General features: G+C 44.3%; 1 protein-coding gene across 12 annotated transcripts in view; it reads right to left on the bottom strand.

Annotated features, from left to right (window-relative positions):
• SLC23A2 (solute carrier family 23 member 2) overlaps positions 1-23,355 on the bottom strand; it is a 116,466-nt gene that overhangs the window by 19,987 nt on the left and 73,124 nt on the right. For all 12 annotated transcript variants that reach the window (XM_039525018.1, XM_039525022.1, XM_039525013.1 and 9 more), the window contains 4 exons: positions 8,866-8,954; positions 5,586-5,656; positions 4,248-4,429; positions 411-531 (listed from right to left, as the gene is read on the bottom strand). In XM_039525018.1, the coding sequence (XP_039380952.1) occupies positions 411-531; positions 4,248-4,429; positions 5,586-5,656; positions 8,866-8,954 (463 nt within the window). The remainder of the gene's footprint in view (positions 1-410; positions 532-4,247; positions 4,430-5,585; positions 5,657-8,865; positions 8,955-23,355) is intronic.

Below are 23,355 nucleotides of genomic sequence, written 5' to 3'. Positions count from 1 at the left end.
ACTCCCTACTTTGGAAAGCTAAATTTAAGATGTGAACCCCTCCTTCCTCCAACACATTCCTTCACTCCTCCTTTTCCCACCCTGGACCCTGTAACTGGTTCTGCACAGGCACAGGGGACAGCCCACATGGAGCCAGCTGCAAGAATGGGGACTAATAATACTAGAGGTTTGTCACCTTTTCCTGTACCAAATGAAAAATTTGGTGGCGTTTCTTAATTGTGCATCTGTGCTGTTATCCCCATTATTATTTTTTGTGATCTGCTGAACTGGTTGAAGAAAAATCAAAACAGTCTTCACCAATTCAGACAAAAACAAAGAGTCCCTTCAGACTTTATTACACCATAAACCTGTGGCATGGAAAAAACAAAAGCAATTTTATTCCTAAGTGAAAGACAAGTGGAATTACTTACGGGAAACATTTTGAAAAGCTGCAACCTGTAGGCTGTCCATCCTTTTTTGGATTTGTAAATTGGTAAGGGGAATTTGACATTCCTTGCATATTGAGAAAACAATAACACCAGGAAAATAGTCCTGAGGGAGAGAAAAAGGGCAATAAATCGTTTGCATCAGTACTTTAAAAATCCTTCCCATTACGAATATAATATTGCCATCTCTTGCGGACATTCTGCTTCCAAGGTATAACAGCATATTTTGGTGCTTAACCAAGGTGAAACATCTTTACAGAGAGAAAATGAATACTGTAAGTATGAAGTCATTGTAATGAGAAAGCTAATACTATAAAATCTGTATACATGCTTTAGAGTGTCATAATACAGCTAGAGGTAAATAGGTCAGAACAGAGGGAGCGAGATTAAGAGATCTAGGCCACTGAGTGATGCATTTTCAGAGATGGGAAAGCTACTGTGATTGACGGATATATTGTTCTCTATAACTCCTGTCTTTAGGGTGCTGCCGCTACCCATAGCCAGGACTGTGTGAAAGCACAGAGATCTAGGACCCTATGAAATCTCACTGCTAAATACGCAGAAGGGGAGGTCAGAGACAGGCTGGAGGCAAGTACATGGAGAGATCTTAATACTTGGTACTTACATAAAGTCTATCATCACCAAAGCACTTTACAAACATTACTCAATTAAGTTACCAAAAAGTCAGTTCTGGCATCAGCTCTTAAAGGCTCCAATTTTGTGGTGTATTCACCCTCCAACAAGTGAGTGCAACGGTCAAAGATTAATGAGTTACACATTAGCACAGGGTGAAATTTCACCCCTATGCAGAAGGACAGCTCAAGGCTTACACACCACTTACATTCTCAAAATAGGGTTTAAGTGATATACAGAACCTGTGCTGGCTCTCTGGCACAGGGGTGTAATTCACTTATCCTTTAGGTTAATACATAAAAGCTGCACAATCGATTTATGGAAAGTAAGTCCTGGTGAAGCCATACTCTAATTCCCATCCCACTGCTAAGTTTTTACAGGAAACACATTTTTTCTCTGAAAACAATTCATGTTTTCTCGGACTCCAATAACAGAAAGAAGGAGAAAGTGTTCAAAAGTGAAAGAAATGCATATCCATTTAGCGACAGCACAAAGCAGGGGAAGATGCAGCTTGTGTAATGCAGAGTTGTAGGGCAACACGAACTGCTAAAACCACCCCCACTGTTTTGTCGAATATGATACTAACGATGGCAAACAAAAAACAAAAATCATGATCTCTCCCCCTCCCCACCCCCACCTGAAGGCCAGGCAGACCAATATTCAAAGTTCCATTCAAACTTTAGTGTTAATAATAATACTGTTTATTACTTGTACTACAATAATGCCTATAAGTCCTAGTATTAAGCAACCATTTCTCTTGTGCCAAAGCATCTGATTCGAGTTTTGGACTTGCCTCTGGGTCACAAGTGCAAACTTCTAGCTTAGAAGGATTAAAAAATATTAATTTAGCACTGTTGTAAGATTTTAAGTCACTGCTGCTCATACTGTGAAGAGGATCAACAAGGCACAGTATTTAATATTTTACTCAAGCTCACAATAGCGGAGAACAGTCTTAATGCCTAAAAATTACTAACAAACGACCTGAAAAAAGGCCTATTCCAGGTCCTACCCAAAGTAGTCACCTCATATGCTTCTATAGTCTCTTACTGTATTCTGTGCTGACCTTGAACAAGATACTAGTCCTCATCTTGAGAGCCAGTCTAGCTCTAATGAGTCAAATCAGAAGGCAAACTACATAAAAACTGGAGTTAAGCTGTCCTAAATATAAACCCTTTTTTAAATTCTAGGAGTAGGCTACATCCCCAATTCAAAGATTTTAAGCTTTTTTCTTTCCGTCTTTTCCTGTTCCAAATCACCTTTAGTCCAGAAGAAAAACAGGCTTTGTTCTCTCAAACTCCAGGTACAGAGTGTTCTGTGCAGTAGTGTCATTCATACTTGCAAAAGTATGAATGATAAAAGGTACCTTTCCTTGCATTTGAGGTACATCTTGCTCTCTTCAAAAAAAGACATTACTGAGATGAACTACTTTTGTTAAGTGTCACTAGCTCACCCTAAACCAGAGTTCAACTGGTTGCAGATAGTATTAAATAAAAGTAATGATAAGAACTCAAACTGGATTACCCAAACATGGCAGATGTTACAAGCTTCCTAATTCAGTGGTTAAAGCACAGAAGTGGGAGTCAGAACTCGAAATGTAATTGCAACTCTGCCACTGCCTCATTGGGACTGTACACAAATAAACCTCTGCGTCTCAACCTGATGATCTACTAAATGGGTATAATATTAGGCCTGCTTCAGGGGGGAATATTGAGGCTTACTGGCAGTCTCTGTATAGTATTTTGCGATCCTTGGATGAAAGACATTAAGTAAACACAGAAGTATTATAACTAAATTAGAATATTTTGCCCTAAGGCCCTGTGACAAGACAATTTTCCTGCAATATTCTTGAAAAACATTATTGAATTAAGTTTAAGCATCTTTGGAGGTCACTGTATTGAACACAAAGTTTATGTATTTTTGTGGGATTGGATGTAATTTCTCTGTGGGAGGGAGGCGCGGGGAAGGAAGACATGGCCAATGAAAGCCCTGGGAAGTGTGATGAGCTTCAAAGGACTATTTTAAATAATGTGCCAGACAAGAAGAAACTTCTGGAACAAACAACTGAGTTTCCTAGGAAATGCCTGGGGGAAAGTGAATGCAAACTTTGCATTCAAACTTTGCAGACCCAACTTTTTAAAGTTAAACCCCAAGGAGAGAATCATGGTCCGCTGATTATCTATTCTCAGAATCTGAAGATCAAAGATCCAAGCTGTATACAGGAGAGACTGACTTATTCATGGGTGTGCTTGTTCTCAGCTAAAGCAGTGATGAACCTGTAACCACAGCAAAAGCCCTTTGTGAGGCCTGAAGGACGGATCAACGTGCCAGAGCCCAGAGCCCTAGCTGGATTGGGCGGGGGAGGGAGAGGAGAGGTATTTCTGGTAAACTTATTGGCATGCATGAAGAGTTTTATTGTTTTTAAAAGGTTCTCTCTGTAATGCTTTAATCTGAAGAACAAAGGTTCTTGCTTACAAAGAACTGCGGGGTAACTTGTAGCTGGGCAATTACACCTGTTTATAGCCTCTGAGGAGAAAGCAAAGTGCAGATGCAGGCTGGTTTAGGCAGTCTGGCTTGCTGGGGAACTGAAAGTGTAAGCAGGGAACTATCCAGACTAGAAAATCCCCAGTCTGGGCTCCAGGCTCTTCAGCTGTTACCTCTTCTTGAGTGAGACCTGTCTCTCTCTCCCTCCAGACTGGGAATTTAGCTGACTGAGGAGACACTTTCCAGTCTTGTACAAATTTCTGCACTGCAGGAGTCAGACAGGATTTATTGATTGGCTAGTACTTAACTATTTAATTGCTATTCCCTAACAACAAATGGAATGGGGGAGGAGGTGAGAAGTCCACCTACAGTGGGAAACTTAAGAGTTGCTGCAGGGATTTAAATGCAGAAGGAATAAGTGAATACACAAGGTCGCGGATGGAGAAGAGAAACAGAGAAAGTAAAAATAAAGGGTGAAAGTCACACACGTGCATATTTCCTCACTAACTGTTGTTCAATGGGAATGCAGGAAACCTATATAATGAACAAAAACTACCAAAACACTAATTACTACTAAAAGCTACGTCCTACCCTTTGTCTTTGTGTAAACCACTCCCTGACATGAGCAGGAGAACCACTGTGGAGTGACAACGGTATGCATCCTTACTTTATAATGCAGCCCAGATAACCATATCCAAGGGTACTTACAACATAGCAATACCCCAGTGTTTGCCTGCTCTCTCCCCTGCAGCCTGGAAACCCGACAGGCCAATCAGAGCCACAGTTGGTGTAATTGTCAGAGGTCCAATGTATCTCAGGAGAGCTCCAGGAAGGCCAAGGAAGCCAATCACCACTTCTATTAAGGAGGACATGATAATAGCCCCTTGGATCTGAACACAAAAAGAATGGGAAAAAATACAGGTCAATTAAGTTTGAAATGGATACACTAAATATGTTTTTTCGGCTCTGGGTAATAAACTGCAATTAAAGAATTCAGTGACAAAGCAGGCCTAAGCAAACTGTTTTTCGTCATACAACAGCTAATTATGAGTTTAAGTGACTTATTGCTTACGTATAACACTTATGTTTTTCTCCACAAAACTATTACCCAACAGACCAATGGGCCAGTTTGGCAGTTGTGTGGATAGCACATCACACTGTCATACAGGAGACCTGGGTTCCAGGCTAACCTTTAAGCTCTCAGATCGAACCGGCAAGGGCTGGTGGCGCCACGGAGGTGAGATGCTCTTAGCTCCTAGGGGCAGAGTGTATGCTGCATTGGTCACAAGTGCTCCTTAGAAGCTGGCATAGAGCAGCGTTGTGGTCTCAGGAGACTGCCAGCCTTCTTGGCTGCAGGGCTCTTGGCAGGATGTAGCTATGGTTTGAACATGGGGAAGAGAGAGGGGTTGTTTTAAATCGAGGAAAAATTGGCAGCCCAAAGCGACGGGATGGGAGATAAGTTCCATGACACATGCCTCAATTGGACTATGCTACCACCTATCCTTCTGTAGTGTGATGTCTGGGCACAACCCCCATCCTGGGCTCTGTAGGACATGAGAAAGTTCATACTAAAATGCTGGAGGTGGGGAAGCAATGGGGCAGATTCAGCAAGTCTCTGGGGAGCATCAACATCTCCATCAGAACTGAATCCAGCTTGAGAAACCTTAATGTCAAGTGATTTGCGAACTGCCTATTGAACAGCCTATTGAATTGCTGAGCAAGGTTAGGCAAGCGGCTTGATAAAGTGTTTAACTGCTACTGGTGCACACAAACAACACAGTTTAAGCAACGGAATGTTAGTCTCCCTTGTGTATTGTACCGTGTGTCTTTTTTAACATGGTAAATGACTCATTGCATTCCATTTTCAGTCATGCATAAAGAAGTTGGAACGGTTAAAATTTGCACGAAGCAGATAACGGGATATATTCACACTGAATGGTAGTGGAGGAAGAAATTACAAACTTAAAATACAAGAACATGTAGAGGTATGGATGAGAAACCTTAACTGAAATGGGATGATCAACGGAGAAAGGCTACTTATGTTACCTCTCGTATCCTGGGGTACCAGATATGTTCAGTGTGCAGCAGCTCTGTTGTTCCATTAGAAACTGTTACATCTTGGAGGAATAAAAAACAAACATGCTTTCATTTCTATGTCCCCTTCATAGTGTTTTTGTTATTTAGGAAGGGAAAGATTCACCTAATACTTCAGCAGTAGTTTATTTTTTAGACTGATCGATGTTTGAGAAACAAAAACATTCCAGTCCCAGCAATCAGTTCTCAGAGTCTGTCCATACAGCAACTAGACACCAATGGCTGGCCTGGACCAGCTGACTCAGGCTCGCAGGGCTCAGGCTACGTGACTGTTTCACTGCAGTGTACACTTCTGGGCTCGGGCTCTGGGACCCTGCACAGTGGAAGGGTCCCAGAGACCAGGCTCTGGCCTGAGCCCATTAGTGTACATGGCAATCAAACAGCCTTGCAGCCCTTGAGTGGCACAGGCCAGCCATGCGATTTTCTTTGCAGTGTGGACACATCCTCAGAGTACTAAGACAGCAGCATTTCATAAGGGCTAGCCACCAATTCCACCCATTACACCAGAGTGGTAAATCCTAATTTGCCAAATATAAGGGTCAATTGTGAATTCTTTTCACCCAAGTAAGAGCTGAATGGGAACGTTTTCATCAGGAGAATTACTTGATTTTATACAATGTCTAAAACAGTCAAACATTTGTTAAATACTAATTTAGCTAGTTCATTCGAGTGTAACAACTTGTATCTGACCCCTTTAGAAGGTTAGAAATGGTCAAGAGCAAGACAAAGCAAGGGTCCTTTTCCACAATAAACTGAAACCAGTATCTCATTTGATCTCTAATACAGGAATAAGCCACAACAGGCTGTTAACACATGCTTCAGTGCACTGTGATGCATCAACTTGAAAGCAGATCATCTTCAACCACCACCTAGCCTACTAATGTACACCTTAGCATGGCTTACTGCTATGGACACTGAAAATGTGTGTGTAATTTCATAACATCCAAGGCCTGATTTTCTGAGCTACAGACTTGGATATCTACCTTCTCAGATATTTGCAACAGCTCATTTCAGGTTTTATATCAAAAAGCAAGCAGTGAAAGTAAGAGGGTCACAATTAATTAAAGGTATCTGGGGCCTATGTGAGGTAGCTGGAAACTGTCTCTTTCCACCCTTTAACATGCTTTTCCCTTCCCCAAGTCAAGCTGCCTCATTCTGCACACGTAAGCTCTTAAAATCTACTGTAGAAAACTGAACTGAGAGCAATGACATAGTTTCCACTTCAGTTTTTTATTTAAGGAGAGACCAGATGATCAGGTTTCATCTAAAAAATAAATATACACCTGTGGAAAACTTCTCAAGACGTTGGGGCTGGCAAAAGAGACACTGAAGGCCTAATCTGGCCTACAGTTTTGTTTGCTTGTTTAATTGATGACATTGAGGTAGAAACAACCAAAACCTGGCTCTCAAAATCCAGGTTCATTATGCAGGGATAACAGTTAAACATCTATTTCATAGAGTTTACAGCTAAAAGGGACCATTAGCTCTTCTAGTCTGATCTCCTGTATATCACAGGCTATAGAATTTTGTCCAATTATTCCTGTATTGAGCCCAATAACTTGTATTTTACTAAAACATATTTTCCAGAAAGATATCCAGTCTTGATTTTCAGACATCAAAAAATGAAGAATCCACCACGTCCCTTGGAATTATTTTTCAACGTTTAATCAACTGCACTGTTAAAAATGTGCTTCTAATTTTAATTCGTCCAGCCTAAGCTTCCAACCCTTGGTTCTTGTTCTGTCTTCACTAGAGCCCTTTAGTACCTGGTATTTTCTTCCTATGGAGGTACTTATACACTTTAATCAGATCACTCAATTTTATTTATTTATTTATTTATTTGGATTAACCAAACAGATTGAGCCTCTTAAGTCTCTCACTCCAAGGTATTTTCTCCAGCCTACAAATCATGTTTTGTAGCTCTTTTCTTCAACCTCAAATTTTCAACATACTTTTTAAAAGGCAGATATCAGGACTGTATGCAGAACTACACGGTATTTCAACACTGGTCTCATCAACACTATGTACAGCAGTAACAATCATCTCCCTACTCCTACTCATTAATCCCTTTGATACATCTCAGGATTGCATTAGACCTGTGCGTCACAACACTGCACCAGGAATGCATGCTGAGTTGCTGGTCTACTATAACCTCTAACTCCTTTTCAGTTGCCAGGATACAGTTCCCAATTCTGTAAGTATGGCCTTCAGACCTTATGCTTAGAGGTACAGCTTTGTGTTTTAATACAGTCAAATGTATTTTGTTGTATGGGCCCAGATTACCAATCAATCCAGATGACTGCTCTATCCTTATTTACTATTCAGCTGGTCTTTGGGTCATCTGAAAATTTTATCAGCAGCAATTTTATATTCAATTCCAGACTGTTGACCAAAAATGCTGAATAGCATTGGACCTAATACTAATCCCCGTGGAACCCCCCTAGAAATAACCCCATTCAATGGTGATTCCCCAATGACAACTATATTTTAACATCTCTCAGCTAGACAGTTCTTATTCCACTTCACATAGGTTTTGATATAGATATAGTACTACTATTTTAATTTTTGAATACTGACATAACATTAGCAGTTTTCTGAATTTTCCCTGTTTTCTCCTCAGCCAGATCTTTTATAACACATGGATGCAAGTTATCCTGTTGATTTAAAAAGGTTTATCCCTAGTAGCTGTTGTTTCAAATCCTTCTTAATTAATAATAGACTGGAAAGTATTTCAAAATGCTCATGTGACAAGAGTACATCATCCTGCTTCATTCCAAATGCAAACAGAAATATTTATTGAACACATCTGCCTTTTCTGCATTATCAACAATTTTGCTATATCCATCTAGTAACAGGCCTGTGCCACCGCTATACCCCACTTACTGAACCAAAAAATCCACCTTATTGTCCTTAGCCCTACAAGCCATAGATTTTTTCCTGATATAATTAGCTTCTCTCTCTCTCTTTTTTTAAACATTTCATTTACAAGAAAAGCGCATTTGGCATGGAAATCACTAAAAGAAAATCAGAACTCCACAACAGCATTTTTACAAAATCATTTTTTCAAAAGCAGAAAAGCATACATTTCTCCTAATCTCCCCACTCGTCCACAAAGAGAGGTCAATGACATATCTTTTGATATGTCAGTTGCAAATTAGATGCCTCATTTTGCGTTACCTTGGTGATTTATCACATGGTTAAAATTCCACAAGCATACATGACTTTCATTTACCTGTGTTATTACACTTCCACTTGTCCAAGGAGAGGATAGCTCTGGCAGGTGCTAAGAATGCAAAAGCACTGGCTTGAAACAAAGGTAACCTGAAGGAAATGGAAAGAGAAAATATAGACATTTATACTTTGCAACATCATAACACTGTTTCTATGTACCTTTCTACGTGTGGTTTTCATGAGGTTAACCCTCCCCAACTTACTAATCTTTTTTTCACTGTTTATTAGAAATTTTGAAGTAAACAAATTTTTATTTAAAGGAATAAAAAGAAATCATAAAAAATCCAACCACCATCTAGAGGTACAGAAAGGCATTAAATGCAATAGCAGCTATTATCAGTAACAAATGTTACTGAACACAGGTATGCAGACACCAGGTATTGGTACAACAAGATCTTTATTCAATGTGGGGAAAGGCAGTGCATAACAGGTATATAATAAAACAGTACAAGTGTCAGGGGCTGCATGGCTGCTGAATGTGCAGAAGTACAGTATATGAAGTGATAAATTTCTTTGTGAAAGGGAAGTCATTCTTCACATAGTTTGAGTAAATGCCACACCTTAATTGCATAGCTGGGATTAAAAGCATATATAGTTTGATCATTGAGTTATAAAGCAGGTAAAAACTGATGAGTTCCAGGTCAGCAAGAGCAATAAATCTGGAAGCTGAAAGGATATTAAGAGAAGACATGTTTAATATTGTTTATATAAATTCCCAAAAAGGTTTTTAAAATGACGTCCATCTGTATAGACATATCTTTGTATGCATTCAGTAAGCTATAGTTTGCACATATTAAAATAGTACAGGTCTGTCTCATCTTACGCGGGGGTTCCGTTCTGCGGTTAGTGCGTAAAGCGAAAACCGTGTATAGTCAAAATTACATTGAGTTGAATGGCAGGCAGAATCGCCCGCACTACAGAAACAGTATTTAAATTGTTATTTTTCTCTTTTTTTTGTTTTGTTTTGCCAACTGCGTAAAGCTGAAATCGCGCATGTTAAATGCGCGTAAGATGCGACAGATCTGTAATAGACATTGCTTAACTATTTAAGAATAATACTTTGAACTGTTCTCTACATACTGTTTTTGAGAGATGGTCACATAGTTCTCTTTAAAACCAGATCAAACTATGGCACATCGAGCACTTCCTGCTCATGGGGCACTGGCTAGACTCCTGCCTTTCTGCTGCTTGTACAGCCACAACAGAGAGCCCCGATGCCCACAGAATCAGCAGCATAGGAAAAGGAGCAAAACCAGCGGGCTCAGCTCGGGGTGACAACTAGCACAAGAAAGTGGGACTAGAAATGCAAAATGCAAGAACAACCGGAGGGAGGACCTTCCTCAGTGAGGTACTTCAGGGAGTAAGATGAACAGAGGAGGTGATGAGTAGCTAGAAAACAGAGGAAATAAGAACACGCATGTGTTAACATCATACGTTCACAGGCAGGAAGAGGGATCAAGAATTGGTTTATGATTGGCAGGGGAGGTGGTCCATGAGATTCTTTTACAAGAATTGGCCCACACAGAGAATTTAGAAACCTCTGCTTTTTAAACATTATAAGTGCTGACAGCACATAGACCACAAGTGAATGGCCATGACTTTGCTTGGATTGTGAGGATTCTACTCAGATATGAGCCCCTATATCAGCTACTTGTGGCAAAAATCTAAACCATATCCTGGGGAAAAAGAAAGGGTGTTCGTTGTGAGCAAATGATTCACCTCAGACCTTTGAGCTTCACTAGGCAAACTGAGTACATGGGCACCCAGGGCAAAATATGTAATGTCTGAAACAAGCTACTACTCCTCACCTCTACCTACACACTACTCCCCTTCCCCTTTACAAATCCTTTAATTAATATACCTCAAACACATTCTTCAATAATGAAGTCAGTTTAGTGTTTCAACTTGATTCCAGTAATTTACTACATGCAGAAGCAGCTTTTCAAACCTTGTGTAAATTTAACTTCATCTGTAACATGCACATGTTGTGAGTATTCAAAGCTTAACATTTGTTCCTTTCAAATGATTAGATATCAGCACATTCTATGAATATTAAACAGTCACAGAAGCCTGGACTTCTGCTGTGTCAACTTGCCTCCATTTGACACAAAACTTCTTGATGGATACATTTAGATTATTTTTTTTTTAAATCATAAAATTACAATGTCTTGGAAGAGATCAGTGCAAAAGAATTCAGGAGCTGAGCTTTTTAACTATATTTGATAAGAAACTTGTGTGAAGCGTTCAGAGATATGTTCCGAGCTGTGGAGATTTTTTTTTTTTTTTAATTAATGATGTTCGAATTTTCAAGTAAAACACTGAAGCCCTGATTTAGACAAGTATGTACATGTGTGCTCAGGTTAAGCTTTTGGATATTCTGCTTTGATAAATTATTTGTACATTATCTAATGCTGTTTTGCATGACTGATCCCTCAGGCCTTGTAAATCAAAGCTGACCTGCTATATTGATCATGAGAGTTTCTGCAGCAGACGAGATCTGTTTTGTTTTTTCCTAACCAGAAATTAGCATAACCTATCTTACTTTGTTACAGTAGTAAGCAAGTAAAAAACAACCATAACCAGTTATCTTTCAAGATAGCTAGCATCAGCACTGGCCTTGGTTAATAGTTTGGAACATATTCCGTAAAATGTCTTTCCAATTTTTAAGAATTATGCTACCTACAGCCATATTTAAACAAAAGCTTATTTTTAATGTGCAATTTCAATTTGGGCTAGTGCAGTACGTAGTCCTTAGTCCCATTTCTAATTTTTACACTGCAGTCAATTCACAGAGAGTAAGTTCTAATGCAACACTGAGACAAACACCATTGCTGCAAACACATAAACCACAGTATAAACGCTGAAGCTGTTTTGTAAAAGGTAAGGTTACTCGAAGAATATAAATTCACAACAAACTTGCAAAAAGCAAGATGCTAATTTAGAGTTTAAGTCTAACGGCAAGCCTGAAGTGGTTTTGTAAAAGGCAAGGTTACTCGAAGAAAACCGGTTACTCGCCTTCTCGTTAACTGTTGTTCTTCGAGATGTGTTGCTCATATCCGTTCCCACTAGATGTGTGCACGCCGCATGCACAGTCGTCTGAAAGTTTTCCCCCTAGCAGCACCCATCACATCGGCTCTGGACCCCCCTCGAGTGGCACCTTCATGCCGCTCAATATATAATCCTGACAACCCAGCACCTCCTCAGTTCCTTCTTGGCGGTTACTCGGACAGAGGGGAAGGCGGGTGGGTTTGGAATGGACATGAGTAACACATCTCGAAGAACAGTTACGAGAAGGTGAGTGACTGTTTTTTCTTCTTTGAGTGATTGCTCATATCAATTCCAGTTGGGTGACTCCCGAGCCTTACCTAGGCGGTGGGGTCGGAGTTATGGAATCGCTGACTGGAGCGCCTCTCGGCTGAAAGCTGCATCATCTCTGGAATGCCGGATGATGGCATAATGAGAGGTGAACGTATGTACCGAGGACCAAGTTGCTGCCCTGCGGATTTCTTGTATCGGGACCTGGGCCAGGAATGCCGCTGAGGATGACTGAGCTCTCGTGGAGCGTGCCGTTATGAGCCAGGGTTGGTGTTTTGGCCAACTTGTAGCACATGCAGATGCATAAGGTGATTGTAGAATCATAGAATATCAGGGTTGGAAGAGACCTCAGGAGGTCATCTAGTCCAACCCTCTGCTCAAAGCAGGACCAAACCCAACTAAATCATCCCAGCCAGGGCTTTGTCAAGCCTGACCTTAAAAACCTCTAAGGATGGAGATTCCACCACCTCCCTAGGTAACCCATTCCAGTGCTTCACCACCCTACTAGTGAAAAAGTTTTTCCTAATATCTAACCTAAACCTCCCCCACTGCAACTTGAGACCATTACTCCTTGTTCTGTCATCAGGTACCACTGAGAACAGTCTAGATCCATCCTCTTTGGAACCCCCTTTCAGGTAGTTGAAAGCAGCTATCGATCCCCCCTCATTCTTCTCTTCTGCAGACTAAACAATCCCAGTTCCCTCAGCCTCTCCTCATAGGTCATGCGCTCCAGCCCCCTAATCATTTTTGTTGCCCTTTGCTGGACTCTTTCCAATTTTTCCACATCCACATTGTAGTGTGGGGCCCAAAACTGGACACAGTACTCCAGATGAGGCCTCACCAATGCCAAATAGAGGGGAAGGATCACGTCCCTCGATCTGCTGGCAATGTCCCTACTTATACAGCCCAAAATGCCGTTAGCCTTTTTGGCAACAAGGGCACACTGGTGACTCATATCCAGCTTCTCATCCACTGTAACCCCTAGGTCCTTTCCTGCAGAACTGCTGCCTAGCCATTCAGTCCCTAGTCTCTAACAGTGAATGGGATTCTTCTGTCCTAACTGCAGGACTCTGCACTTTTCCTTGTTGAACCTCACCAGGTTTCTTTTGGCCCAATCCTCTAGTTTGTCTAGGTCCCACTGTATCCTATCCCTACCCTCCAGCATATCTACCACTCCTCCCAGTTTAGTGTCATCTGCAAACTTGCTGAGAGTGCAGTCCAGGCCATCCTCCAGATCATTAATGAAGATATTGAACAGAACCGGCCCAAGGACCGATCCTTGGGGCACTCCACTTGAAACCGTCTGCCAACTAGACATGGAGCCATTGATCACTACCCGTTGAGCCCGACGATCTAGCCAGCTTTCTATCCACCTTATAGTCCATTCATCCAGCCCATACTACTTTAACTTGCTGGCAAGAATACTGTGGGAGACCATATCAAAAGCTTTGCTAAAGTCAAGGAATAACACATCCACTGCTTTCCCCTCATCCACAGACCCAGTTATCTCCTCATAGAAGGCAATTAGTTTAGTCAGGCATGACTTGCCCTTGGTGAATCCACGCTGACTGTTCCTGATCACTTTCCTCTCCTCTAAGTGCTTCAGAATTGATTCCTTGAGGACCTGCTCCATGATTTTTCCAGGGACTGAGGTGAGGCTGACTGGCCTGTAGTTCCCCGGATCCTCCTCCTTCCCTTTTTCCAAGATGGGCACTACATTAGCCTTTTTCCAGTCATCCGGGACCTCCCCCGATCACCATGAGTTTTCAAAGATAATGGCCAATGGCTCTGCAATCACGTCCGACAACTCCTTTAGCACCCTCGGATGCAGCGCATCCTGCCCCATGGACTTGTGCTCGTCCAGTTTTTCTAAATAGTCCTGAACCACTTCTTTCTCCACAGAGGGCTGGTCACCTTCTCCCCATACTGTGCTGCCCAGTGCAGTAGTCTGGGAGCTGACCTTGTTTGTGAAGACAGAAGCAAAAAAATCATTGAGTACATTAGCTTTTTCCACATCCTCTGTCACTAGGTTGCCTCCCTTGTTCAGTAAGGGGCCCACACTTTTCTTGACTTTCTTCTTGTTGCTAACATACCTGAAGAAACCTCTCTTTTTACTCTTAACATCTCTTGCTAGCTGCAACTCCAAGTGTGATTTGGCCTTCCTGATTTCACTCCTGCATGCCTGAGCAATATTTTTATACTCCTCCCTGGTCATTTGTCCAATCTTCCGCTTCTTGTAAGCTTCTTTTTTGCATTTATTATCAGCAAGGATTTCACTGTTAAGCCAAGCTGCTCGCCTGCCATATTTACTATTCTTTCTACACATCGGGATGGTTTTTTCCTGCAACCTCAATAAGGATTCTTTAAAATACAGCCAGCTCTCCTGGACTCCTTTCCCCCTCATGTTATTCTCCCAGGGGATCCTGCCTATCAGTTCCCTGAGGGAGTCAAAGTCTGCTTTTCTGAAGTCCAGGGTCCGTATTCTGCTGCTCTCCTTTCTTCCTTGTGTCAGGATCCTGAACTCGATCATCTCATGGTCACTGCCTCCCAGGTTCCCATCCACTTTTGCTTCCCCTACTAATTCTTCCCAGTTTGTGAGCAGCAGGTCTAGAAGAGCTCTGCCCCTAGTTGGCTCCTCCAGCACTTGCACCAGGAAATTGTCCCCTACACTTTCCAAAAACTTCCTGGATAGTGTGTGCACCGCTGTATTGCTCTCTGAGCAGATATCAGGGTGATTAAAGTCTCCCGTGAGAACCAGGGCCTGCGATCTAGTAACTTCTGTTATCCAGGAAGATATTCTTTGAGATGAGACCGGGAGTCCTTTCATCCTGTCTGTCACTGCTATTGTCATAGGTCTCACCCCCACTTAGAGCTGTTGGGTTTCAAAATGGGGACCTGCATGGACTCCTCTAAACTAAAATCCTAGTTTAGATCTGGTAAAAGCTGCCACCACCCAATAATGTACGTGTATTGGGACACAGTCCTTCCCCAAAATCCTTGGGGATCCCAAGAGCCCCAAATCCATGGAGTTCTTACACCTAGGAGAAATAAACCATTCCCCCCTGCTTCCTCCCCCCTCTCTTTTCCTAGGAGAGATACCGGGATCCAATTACAGAGGGATGCCGTCCTCCTCCCTCCTCCCCTTTCCCTGAGAATTCACCCAAGGAAAGATCAACCAAGTCCTTAACAGAAAAGATTTATTAAAGAATAAAAACAAAGTAACTGTCTCTGTAATACCAAGATGGAACAATACACAGGGTCTAAACTTATAAATCTCTGGAGAGAATCCCCCCTCCTTTCTTTCTCAGTAAAAGCAATACCAGTACAGAATTTAAAAAATTCTATAGCAAAACACAGAATTGCAAATACAGAAATAAAAGTATAAGAATACTAGTTCCTTGCTAATACTCACTAGCTTGAATAGAAGAATTTATTGCAAAAACCTGGGAGGACTTGATTAAGATGTCTGGACTCCCTTAACTCCCAAGAGAGACTCTCTAACACAAAGGATACAGGAAAAAAAAAACTTCCCTCCACAGGGATTTTAAATTATCTTGTCCCTGATTGGTCCTCTGGTCAGGTGTTCACAGGTACTCCTTGTTAACCCTTTACAGGTAAAAAACAAACCTTAACCCTTAACTAACTGTTTATGACAGCTATGAACAACTGGTTCGACTTCCTGAACGGCTTAGTGCACTCCATGTAGAAGGCTAGTGCTCGCCGAACATCCAGGGACTGTAGCCTCTGCTCATGGCTACTGGCATGAGGATTAGGGTAAAAAACAGGCAGGAAAATGCCCTGACTAGTGTGGAAGCATGACACAACCTTAGGAAGCAAGGCCAGGTGAGGTCTGAATTGCACCTGTGGAAAACCATATAAGGTGAGCCTTTAAGCTCAGACACCCTCCTTCCCGATGTAATGGTGACAAGAAAGGCTACCTTCCACGACAGACAGAGAAGGAAGCAAGTTGCCAGCAGTTCCAATGAGGGTCCCATTAGCCTGGAGAGGACCAGGTTAAGGTCCCACACAGGAACAGGCTGTCTGATCTGGGGATGTAGCTGTTCCAGACCCTTGAGAAACGGACCAACCGTAGGGTTGGTGAAGACAGAGCATCCAGACACTCCCGGGTGGAAAGCTGGGATAGCAGCGAGGTGTACTTTTATAGAGGACGCTGCCAGGCCTTGCTCTTTCAGGTGCAGAAGGTACTCTAAAGATGAGAGGTAGCGGTGCCTGAAGAGGGGGTGTACGACGCTGGTCACACCAACAAGTAAATATCTTTTCCACTTTGCCAGGTATGTGGCTCTAGTGGAGGGCTTCCTGCTGCCAAGGAGGGCTCCCCCCTTAATTGTTCCGAGCACAGAAGCTCCGTGGGGTTCAGCCATGAAGTTTCCAAGCCATGAGGTGGAGGGACTGCAGGTTGGGGTGATGAAGATGACCATGGTCCTGAGTGATCAGGTAGGGGAGGAGTGGCAACATGACCAGGGCATCCACTGACAGTTCCAGGAATGTGGTGTACCAGTGTTGTCAAGGCCACGATGGTGCCACCAGAATTATCTCTGCCCCATCCCTGTGGATCTTGAGTAGGACCTTGTGCACTAGAGGGAACGGGGGGAAGGCATAGGGCAGACGGCCTCCCCAGGGTAGCAGGAATGCATCCATCATTGAGCCTGGGCTGTCTCTCTGGAAGGAGCAGAACATTGGGCACTTCCTGTTGCTCTGGGTGGCAAACAGGTCGACCTGGGGAAACCCTCACCTTTGGAAGATGAGGTGTATGACATCCAGCCGCATGGACCACTCGTGCGTGTGGAAGGACCACTGAGGTGGCCCACCAGCACGTTCTGAACTCCTGGTAGATAGGATGCTACCAGGTGAATAGAGTGGCCTCTGCAGAACTCCCACAGCTGGAGGGCTTCCCGACAGGGGAGAGGAGCGGACTCCACCTTGCTTGTTGATGTAAAACAGGGCAGTGGTGCTGTCCATTAGAACTGCTACGCACTGACCTCGTGGCCTGGCATGCTAGTCGCACTGCCCTCAGCTCCTTGGTGTTGATATGGAGGGCGAGCTCATTCTGCAACCACCGGCCCGGCGCTTGGAAATCTCCCAAATGCGCTCCCCCTTCCCTCTCAGTTACCAGTGACAAGGAAGGCTGAGAGCTGTTGAAGGGGACTCCTTTGCACACTCTCCAAGGGTCGAGCCACCACTGAAGGGACTCAAGCATCCGCCCCAGCATTTCAACCACTAAATTCAGGCTGTCATGTCCCAGGCGATAGGCCGAAGCGAGCCACACTTGGAGTGGTCTGATCCTCAGCCTGGCATGCCGGGTCATGTAAGTGCAGGCCGCCATGTGCCTGAGGAGACTCAGGCATCCCCTTGCTGTAGTGGTCGGATATTGCCTGAGGCTTTGAATTATGTCTGTCATGGCTTGGAATCGGGACCGTGGCAAAAGTGCTCTTGGCTGAACCAAGTCCAACACTGCCCCAATGAATTCTATTCTTTGGGTCAGTGACAAGGTTTACTTGTTGAAATTGAGGAGGAGACTCAGTCTCTCGAATGTGGATCTGACCAATCAGACTTGGGACTCCACCTGCCCCCTGGTGCAGCTCCTGAGCAGCCAGTCATTGAGGAAGGGATATACCTGCAACTGCCTCCAATGGAGGAAAGCGGCCACGACCGACGTGCACTAGGTGAACACTCAGGAGGCTGTTGAGAGGCCGAATGGAAGGACCATAAATTGATAATGTTTGTGGTCAACCACAAACTGTAGGAATCATCTACACCTCCTGGATAAGGAGTTGCTCGTGAGAAGGGTCCCAGAAGAGGGAGGGTAGGAGCAGAATTGGAGAGAATATTCCACTTCTACTATACGGCAAACCCAGCGGTCCGAAGTTATTTGGGAGCAAGCACAGTAGAAGTGGGACAGATGATTCAAGAAAGATGAAGAAGCATCCGGAATTGTGGCTGGTGTCCATCCTCAGGCGTACCTTCAAAAGACCTGCTTTGAACCTGACAATGGTTTAGTCAGGCCCTGGCCCTGCCCAGGCGGGGGGAGGGGGGGGGGGGAGAAGGGGGTGTGGGAAGGCTTGTGTCTGCCATTCCCGCCCTTTTTCCTATAAAAGTCCTGCCTCAGCCGAGGAGGATAGGAGTGCTGCTGCTGCTGAGGCTTGAAATGTTTACGTTGGGTTGCCAGGGTGTGCATACCCAAGGACTTCATGGTAGTCCTGGGGTCCTTTAGGCTATGCAGCCTAGAGTCAGTCTGCTCTGCATACAGACCTGCCCCATCAAAAGGCAGGTCCTGCATGGTCTGTTGAACCTTGAGCAGGAGTCCCAAGGCCTGCAGTCATGAGCGACGCCTCATGGCAATACTGGAGGACAAGGTGCATGCCACTCAATCCACAGCATCCAGTGAGGTCTGTAAAGAGGTCTGTGCCACCACCTTGCCCTCCTCCACTATCGCTCCAAACTCCTCCCTGGACTCTGTTGGCACCAGCTCCTTAAACTTGAGCATCAAGTTCCAGAAGTTGAAGCTGTATCTACACAGAATTGCCTGCTGGTTTGCAATCCTGAGTGGCAACCCCACTGTGGAATACACTTTGCACCCAAATAAATCTAGGCACTTGGCATCCTTGGACTTAGGCCCTGGGGCTTGTTGTCCCTGCCTCGCCTTGGACTTAGGCCCTGGGGCTTGTTGTCCCTGCCTCGCCTTTTCATTTACTGCAGCCACCACCAGTGAGCAGGGCTGTGGGTGTGTGAAGAGGTATTTGTACCCCTTGGATGGGATGAAATACTTCCTCTCCACACCCTTCACAGTGGGATGGATGGAGGCCGGGGTCTGCCAAATGGTCTTAGCATTGGCCTGTATAGTCTTGATGAGGGGTAGAGTCACCCTTGATGGGCCTTCCAGGGCCAGGATGTCGACCATCGGGTCCTCCGACTCCACCACCTCCTCGGCCTGCAAGCCCATATTTTGCGGCATCCTGTGAAGGAGGTCCTGGTGGGCATGGCTCTCTATGGGCAGCAGTCCTAAGACAGAGGTGCCTGCAACCGCCTCATCCGGGGAGGATGACGAGGAGGCTAATGGGGGAACAGGGTCCTCCTGAGCCTCTTGGTCTCCAGGGGCCTCCTGTTCCACCTCTCTGTCAGGGACAACCACACTTGGATCAGGCTCAGGAACTGGGGATGGTTCCAGGGGAGGTAGCGTGACCAGTACCTCCTCGGCACCCCTAGGGGTGGGGCAACTGGCTGATGCCTCCGGCACCCACAGTTCAGAAGCCGCCAAACGGGAACCTTTGGATTGGGTACCCTGGGCCTGGTAGTACACCCATGGAGGTACAATATCTACACTGCGCACACCATGGCCCTACCCCCACCTCAGCCCTTCCATGTCTGAAAACGAGGACCAGGACCACGATGGCCAGGGCGGTGCCAAACGGAGCTGGACTGGGGAGCAGTGCCAAGATGACCAGTGCTGGGAACGGGATCTGCTGCGTGACAGGGATTGGCATGAGGATTGGCGTCGTGGCGCCATGGCTCTGAGCGGTGCCGTAACTCCATCGGCGGTGCTGAGGGACGAAGCATTGCCGGTTTGCCTCAAGATGGTGCCCACGTTGCAGTACTGGAGGCTTGGCTCGAAGGACCAGGAACTGCGGTGCCGTCGTTGCGATGAGGTCCCTCGCAGCCTCAAAGGTATCTGGGGTGAATGGCAATTTAACATCCTCAATGACCTGGCTTGGGGAGTCCAACAGCACCAGACTCGACGGTCCCCCTTGCAGGGGCCGAAGTCAACAGTGCCGGCTCCAAAGTCTTCAGCCCTGGCTGGTCCTCTCTGGGACACATCCCATTGACCAGCTCCAAACGGGTGGGTCTCTGAGTTGGAGATCCACTCCTCTCCTGCTTCCGGTGCCGCTTCTGCGCCGGGGAATGGGACCGGTGCCGGATCGATCCTGCCGGTTTGGGCACCAGGGAACCGCGGTGCTGCAGGTCTCTCCCAGAATCCTTCTGCGGTGCCGCTTCTACCTCTTCCACTGGGGCGCGGAACACTAATGATCTTGGTGTCAGGTCTTGCCACGCCAATGTAGGCTGTGGTCTAAGGAGCTGCTTGAGGCGAAAGTCTTGCTCCTTTTTTGTTCTGGGGCAAAACCCTTTACGAATCCTGCACTTGTCCGCTTGGTGTGCTTCCCCTACACACTTTAAGCAAGTGTTGTGGGGGTTGCCCGTTGGCATGGGCTTGTTGCAGGACTTGCAGGGTTTGAACCTTTGGGATTTAGGCATACCTCGAGTCCCAACGGGGAACACTGTCAGGGTGAAGAGGAAAACCTCCCACTCCCAACAGCTATATGCTGTAACAACTGAAAACACTAAAACTAAACTTAATGAGGCTAGGAATAACTGTGAACTAAACTGAAAGCTAGGGAAAACGAGGAGAGCTTGCTAAACAAGTCACCGCAGTTCCAACGACCGTCACTGGCGGTAAGAAGGAACTGAGGCGGTGCCGGGTCGGCAAGATCATATATTGAGCGCCATGAAGGCACCACTCCAGGGGGCTCCACAGCCAACCTGACGGGTGCTGTTAGGGGGAAAACGTTCCGATGACTGTGCACGCGGCGCGTACACACCTAATTGGAATCGATATGGCTATCACTCGAAGAAGAATATCAATTCACAACAAACTTGCAAAAAGCAAGATGTAATTTAGAGTTTAAGTCTAACAGCAAGCCTATTCTGCTACAAGACATTTACATAGAGCAAAGTTTAACTCAGGAGTAGGCAACCTAAGGCATACGTGCCAAAGGCGACACCCAAACTGATTTTCAGTGGCACTCACACTGCCCAGGTCCTGGCCACAAATCGGGGGGGGGGGGGGGGGGGGGGGCGGCCGGCATTTAAATTTAATTTTAAATGAAGCTTCTTAAACATTTTAAAAACCTTATTTACTTTACATACAACAATAGTTTAGTTATATATTATAGACTTATAGAAAGAGACCTTCTAAAAACATTAAATTATTACTGGCACGCAAAACCTTAAATTAGAGTGCATAAATGAAGACTCGGCACACCACTTCTGAAAGGTTGCCGACCCCTGGTTTAACTAAACTATTAACAGGCAGAGGTTGCAGTATGCTCAGTCAACTACTCACATGCTCAAAAGTTACATAAGTGCTTAAGCACTTTCCTGAATCAGGGTCAGTATGAATATAGGACATATCAATTACCCCTAACCAAACACAGCATTTTTTCCTTGGCTCTCTGATGCAAATACAATTAACTGCAAGCACCCTTTCTTGTCCCAGCATATAAACAATAACTAAAACCCCACCCGTCTCATAGGAGCAAAGTCCACTCCCAAAATGGAGTCTCTCATGCCCCAGGGGGGCCGAGAAAGCAGCTTGCCAGCCTGCAAAGCATATTAAGCTGGGTAAATCGGCAGAATCCACAATAAATGGTTTTACTACCTACCGTAAAAAGGCACGGGAATTCTGCTACATAATTAAGCAATGAATGCTCCAAAGAGCTTCTGACTGAATTTCCCTCACTCCAATTTCTAGAATAAACTCAAATTCAGCTTACAATAAAACTAAAACTGGAAAGGCTCTAAAACAAAGTGAACAGCTCGAATTTAGCAATGCTATTTCCACAGTGGCTTTATCTCCGTGTTTAAGCCTGGATGAGTTTGGGGAAAAAACCCATTAGGAGTTCTCTATTAGCTTCCCCTTTTCAAGTCATATCTATGGAGATGGTGATTATCTTAACAGTGAGGAGTTATTCCAAATGCAAACTGCCTTTTTTTTTTTTTTAAGCATAGAATACAGAAGACACTGACTGTAAAGTTGTCTGATTAGTGCCTCTGCATTTTTCTCCTCTCTCCAGCCATTCTCCTTTCTTCTAAGGCATAGGAAGTTGTGTTTATGGCTGCAGGATCAACTAATACTTTTTTTGTTAATATAGTGATTTCCCATACAAAGCTACATTTTTCAGTAGTTTAAAACTTGTTTAAACTAGAGCAGTGTTTTTCAAACTTTTTGTATTGGTGACCCCTTTCACACAGCAAGCCTATGAGCGGAACCTGCTTATAAATTAAAAACAGGAGGGGAATATAATTTAATGGGGTTTGGGGATGTCAGCCCCACAGAGCAGACAGCTCACAACCCCAATGTAACCACCTTGTGACCCCAGTTTGAGAATCCCTGAACTAGGGGTCGCATACTTTGTAGCTTGTGTAGGCTGAGCTCATTGCACTCACAAGGGGCTCCAGACATCCTTCCCTTCTCTCTGCCCCAGCTCCCTATGAAGACACACTCCCTGAAACCTCTCCCAATCTCCTCTCTGCCACAGGCTCTGTGCCCCCTCCCCTCCATTCCTCCCATACCAGCATCTCCCATTCTCCCTCCCCACACCAGTAGCTTTTTGTACACCCCATTTCCCACTTCCCCCATGTCATCCATTCCCCTCCATCACATTTTGGCCACTGATTCTTATAACACTGAAATTTTGAAACTGATCAGGTGCAGCATTCAAAAGTGACTGTGCTATACCAATACAGACAGAGAAATGCCACTGAGGGGAGCATAAGGCCTCCACAAGCTCTGCTAAAAAAATCACTGAGTTGAACCTTGTTTCTGAACTACTTTTTTCAACTCAGTCACAATGGACTTTTTGTCAAGGCTAAAATGGCTGGTCTTTATAAGGGCATGATCAAGGGATTCCAGTGGTTATTACATTTCATTCTTCTCAAGAGAAGACAAATTCATTCTTCTCAGATAAATACATTGTAATTTGTCAGCAATATACAATGAAGTGGCGATACATGGAAACACCATTCAAAAAAATCAGAAGAAAACCTAGTACAATCTCACCTTTTGTTTTAAGTAACAATTATCTATATATCTTAGTGGAATTGTACCACAATCTTGATAAACTGAAACTATGCCCTAAAAATACGCTATTGTGAAATGGTAATGCATCACATGCCTAAGATCACACAAATGTACAAAGTAGATACATTACCCAAGCCCATTTAAACATACAGTCAGGCTGCAATTTCAAGGGCAGCTCTGAATTTCCTGGTGGTTGAGGTTTTGACACTTGCACTATTGAAGACAGATTCTGAATAATTAAAATGTTGTTTTGAAACATTCTAGCTAACATAAATGCATTGTATAGATCAGGGGTCGGCAACC

Source organism: Mauremys reevesii, linkage group 2, assembly GCF_016161935.1.
Source record: "Mauremys reevesii isolate NIE-2019 linkage group 2, ASM1616193v1, whole genome shotgun sequence".
NCBI classification, from domain to species: domain Eukaryota; kingdom Metazoa; phylum Chordata; order Testudines; family Geoemydidae; genus Mauremys; species Mauremys reevesii.
This window is presented reverse-complemented; position numbering and strand designations above follow the sequence as displayed.